The following is a 4,816-nucleotide window of genomic DNA, read 5'->3' on the forward strand; positions in this document are numbered from 1 at the left end:
CCTAGAATCAAGTCTTGCTTATGGTTTTTCAAGGAAGGCAAACCGCAGACCTCTCTGAAGCCAGATTCTTCCCAGGCGAAGCCTCAGAGTATTTGCATGGGCAGGGAGCATGCCTGCTTCCTCGGCACTCACTCAGCATTCCACACCTGGCTTCCTGGGGACTTTAGGTCTCCACGAACAACCTTCGTTCACTCTTCTGGAATCACGGCTCATTCACTAATTAAAGGGTATTACACACTTCATTGCACACAGGCTAAGGACTTGGAATAAGGAAGCGTGTGCTACAGCATTCGCCCTGGAGAGGATGCTCTGGGCTCTATAGGAAAATCAAATCCAGCAAAAGAGAGGCATCCACCTGTGACATCCCCTCCCCCACACTTAAATTCTCTAGTAAGTCAGCCATGGTTGCTTACAGAAAGAAGGTACCATGTGTGTCACAACCCCCAGCAGAGTTTGTAAAAAAAAAAAAAAAGTCCACTGGACAGTGAATGAGAGAAGAGGCTGGCCAACGGGCTTCTCCAGGAGCAGCACAGTGTCATTGTTGATGTGGGAGGCCAAGAAAAGCCTGCGCACACCCAAGGCCCCAAGAGCACAAAGGTGTGTCAGAGGTTCGCTCCTCAGTGTACACTCTTAGACATGTCTCCTATCATATTACCCCCCAGCAGAGGCTCAGCATGGGTGCTCACTAGGTTCCTATCACACACCTGGAGTGGGTGTCATCCTGACATCCCTGAGCAGACGGAAGAGAACACCAAGGGACATCCTCTCCTTGGTGCTTGGAGATGTTACACTCAGAGGGGTCAGTTAAAGGATGGGTACTCAAACAGATGAGTCTAAGAGGTGACAGATGCTTGTGCCACGAATTAAAGCACAGACCTTATCCACGGGCAATCAGATGGTCAGAAGCTAGGGTTAGGATTTAAAACCTGACTTTTGGCTGCCTGGGGTACCAGCGATTCAAATGACGGACCAAACACAAGCAAGCAGCCTGAGATCAACACACCTCTACTTCTAAACAGAACTTGGGCATGAGCAGAGCTACCCTGCCGGTCAGCCATGCCGTCACGAGGATGCTTGTGAGGATGAGTATAGACTCAGCCTAGGGTCTGCTGCCCAGGACAGCCTGTCTGAGACACCCTGCATCTGTTGTCTGTGAGTCTCAAGTGTGTGCAGGCAGACAGAGGGAGAGCCAAGTGCACTTTCAAGCCTCAAAGTACAACGATGAGGCTGAGTGTTGCCAGGCACTAGAAAGCATGGGCTGGAACACAGCAATGGTTTCAGCCTCCAAGAACGAGGCATTTTTCTCATCCCTCCCCGAGGCCCCTCAGACATCATTTGTGCATGACATATTTTAGGTTCCTGTTTGCTCCTTTAAGAAGGGCTGGTTGCTTCCTCCTCCAGTTCAGACTGGCTTTATCTTTAGCAAATGCTGCTGTAGGTTTGGCTGTGCTCCTCCTCAGAGTGTTTAAAGGGGATAATAATATAAAACAGCTCCCCCAGGAAACAGCTCTAGCACACAGGCTGCGAGAGGCAATGCCCCTGGCACTCTGGGCGCTTTCAGAATGAGAGACAGCCAAGTGCAAAGGCTGAAGGCAGAGACTGGCTGGTGCATAAAGAGAACCTCAGAGTGAGAGGCAGGTGGCTCTGAGAGGGGGTGGAAAGGGCTGCACTATGGGGAAAGGGAGGGGATGTCTTAATGAGGCAGAGCACCCCAGACAAGTGCTGACGACACAGTCCAGTTCCCTTGATGACTGCTGCACCTGCCATCCCCAACTTGTCACTGCGTTTTTGGCTTAAGAGTCAAAGTCCCTGAAGCTCTCCTCCCCCTACCCCAGGAAGACACACTGGACTGCAGAAGGACCCCACAGCCTCTGATACCCCAGACTTGTAGCAGTTCACTAATTGAGCTGAGAACCCCAGTGGCAACAGCTATGCTCCCATCCTTCCTTCTCATCCCCCCTCTGGCAAACCCATCCCGAAAGAACGAACGTGCGTGCGCCATTCCCTCCTCTTTACTCAACTCCACACCCCGCTTCAGGCTTTCCAATCCCACAGCTGCTCAGCCCCCTCCCCACTCCCTCCTCCTGCACCCACGTTGTGAAGCGATTGTACACAGAGAAAACGAGCCTTCGAGTTTCAAGCTCAGGCTCTCAGACAAGCAGCCAGCCTCCGGGACCACCTCACTACAGCTGTCATCTCTCTACCCGTCCTATACTGGAGCCTCTACCCTGACTGTCCTCCCTGCCAAAGCACCATGAACAGTTCGTGGCTTCACCACGCCTGCAGGAAGACCAGATGGAGCTTCTGGGGGTTCTCGCTTCTCCACACAATTCAGGCAAGAAAAGGAAGGAAAGAGCCTTCCACACCTCTGCAGCATCACCTGCTCACTGAGCTCCCACCGCCACGGGAGCCATTCAGGCTGTCTGGGGGCCCACACCCCCTCCTGTGACAGCTTTAGCTCCAGCCCAGCCCACAGGATGCAGAGCCTGATGCCACTTCCGAGCACAGAGAGAGGAGAGAGAAGGGAGAAAGAGAGAAGAGAGGATGCCATCTCACCAAATGACAAGCTATTCCTGTCACACGGCTCAGACATCAAGCACCCTGGACAATGGGCAACCAGGGCCTCTTCCCTCTGAGAAAGCCCAACTCAGCACACCTGGGGGAGTGATCCCTCAACAGCAGGCTCCCTGTAGCCCTTCAATCTGAAAGGACCACAGTACTCCATCTGACAGGTAACCTTTTCTACAAACAGGTCCAACAACTCTTACCAGCTACCCTCCTGGCCTTCAGCTGGGTCTCTGCCCCCTTTCCTGCACAGCAGAGGGCCTGAGACAGACAGAAGGCCACCGGCGCACCACTTCTACTGAAGAGTAAGCTCAGGAGGGAACTGAAAGCCAGGTACTCACTGTGGTGAAGTCTTGGTGTCCGCACTCCTGCCCCTTGAACTTGCAATAGAGCATCATGTCCTTCAGGTCATGGCCTACCCGGTGCAGGAACTCCAGCATGCTGAACTGCTTCGGTTTGTAGTGTTTAAAGTTGGCCTTCTGTCGTAGGGCCTCCAGCACGGTGGGCTCCGCCAGATGCGGGTCAGGGATCTGCAGGTTGACATCCAGCAGGGCCAGCAACTCCCCAGCGTGGTACAGGTCATTGGTGGTGAGCCTGGAGAACCGGAAGCCATTGAGGTTGCAGAGGGTCACAGCTGGGAAGACCAGGCTCTGGGCCACCACTTCGTCCACCTTGGTAACATGCTGGTAGGAGAAATAGTAAGACACTCTCTCGGAACTCTCCACCAGCAGCAGGCCCAGGGATCCCACGAAGGCCACTGCCCAGAGCACACGCCGGATGGTCAGCGGCCCGTACACGAAGATGTGGCGGATGCCATGGAGAGTGGAGGTGTTTGCGAAGATCTGGATGCTGGAAGGTTGCAGGCTGCCCTCGCTGGGGCTCTCCTTGAGGTCCATCGGGACCCTGTGCAGTTCCGCAACTGGCTTCAGGTTGATCAAATCTCAGGGAAGAGTTCCCAGTCCTCTGGATTCTGCTTAAACCTTAGCGTTCAAGGCAGAGATCGCCAGGCAAGCATCAGGCCAGACACTGGGAGTTTATCCTGAGAGCTTGGCCGCACGCTGACAGGGGTGAGTGTTTATATAAAACCCATTCAAACTCTAGCTCCTGATTTTTTCCAGGCGATAAGGAGGGCTGGTTTTATTTAGGGAGACACCAAGGTGATGTGGAAGGGATGTGGGTGGGAAGGGAGCGCTTAGCCAATGGAAATAAAGTCCTCCCCCCTACACACGCCACTAGAGACAAGATTAAAAGCGAGAGCGAGGGAGAAAATGCTTAAAACAAGTCGCTGAGCAGCTCGTAGCCTGTTAACCAGCGCATAATGCCCCGTGTTAAGCTTGGGGGGGGGGGGGTGTCAGCACAGCCACGCTGATGCAGTGCGGTGGGGCTCCTCCGCGGTGCAGCACACTAGCAGCCAACGCGCTTAGCTTCTTCCCGGGGATGTCTGGGACCCTGGCCGCTGCTTTTCCCTGCCAGCCTCCATCCTTCCTTTCTCTCCTCCTTTTCCGGCCCCCTTTTGGGGACAGAATTCCAATCGCGGCCGCGGCTGCCGCCTGGGTGAGGACGCCGCGCTCCGCCTACGAGAGAGAAGCAGCGATGCAGGGGGCTTCTGCGGGCTCCGTGCTCCCAGGCTCCAGAAAGGAGATGGAGACCCTTGGGCTCAGAGCGAGCCTGTCCTGGGTCTGCCTCCAGCAAGGCTGCTAGGAGAAGGGGAGGCTGGCGTGTGTGGAAAGCAGGGCAGATAGGGGCTGAGGACGTGGAGAAAGTTTTTAGTATTTTTTTTTCTGAGCTGCTGGGGGCTGCGGTGGTCTACCACTCCAGGTAGTGAGCTACTCTCAGAGGAAGGAGAACTTGACTCCCTAACCCCATGAAAAGTGAATACTTAACTGCCTGTGTGGCATGTGAGATGCTGGCAAGGGTCTTTGCACCATTGTGGGCTCCAGGGTCACATTCGCTTGGGGTCTCTAAGGGGAGAGATGTTGAAAATGAAGGAAGCATTTTAAAACCAGAGTCTCCGCTGCAGGCCGGAGGGGGATGCTCCAGAAGAGTAAAAAGAAGCCCTTCTAGAGATTGAAAATATCACTGGAATCCCAGAGAAAGAGCAACAAGTAGCCCCCCCCCCCCATATGGCTTTCAGGACTTTTTGTGTTTAACAAAGGAAGACAGCTGGGTGCCAAGGTAGGACTGGCTGCTTTCTGTTGTTTGAGGTGTGTGTGTGTGTGTGTGTGTGTGTGTGTGTGTGTGTGTGTGTGTG

At 54.2% G+C, this 4,816-nt stretch overlaps 1 protein-coding gene and 1 long non-coding RNA gene across 2 annotated transcripts in view; one reads left to right on the plus strand and one right to left on the minus strand.

Annotated features, from left to right (window-relative positions):
* Positions 1-2,406: 2,406 nt before the first annotated feature.
* Positions 2,407-3,753, minus strand: LOC129686110 (acid-sensing ion channel 2). Its single transcript, XM_055619826.1, has one exon. The coding sequence runs from the start codon at positions 3,459-3,461 to the stop codon at positions 2,877-2,879; it is 585 nt and encodes a 194-aa protein (XP_055475801.1). The 5' UTR covers positions 3,462-3,753; the 3' UTR covers positions 2,407-2,876.
* Positions 3,754-4,592: 839 nt separating this feature from the next.
* LOC129686111 (uncharacterized) overlaps positions 4,593-4,816 on the plus strand; it is a 5,108-nt gene continuing 4,884 nt past the window's right edge. The window contains exon 1 of the long non-coding RNA XR_008721585.1: positions 4,593-4,740. This is a non-coding gene — a long non-coding RNA (uncharacterized LOC129686111). The remainder of the gene's footprint in view (positions 4,741-4,816) is intronic.

This window comes from Psammomys obesus, unplaced genomic scaffold (genome assembly GCF_907164565.1).
Source record: "Psammomys obesus unplaced genomic scaffold, mPsaObe1.curated_primary_1811, whole genome shotgun sequence".
NCBI lineage: Eukaryota > Metazoa > Chordata > Mammalia > Rodentia > Muridae > Psammomys > Psammomys obesus.

Excerpts from the sequence above, each read along its gene's own strand:
- LOC129686110 (XM_055619826.1), bottom strand. The coding sequence starts at position 3,461 with ATGGACCTCAAGGAGAGCCCCAGCGAGGGCAGCCTGCAACCTTCCAGC.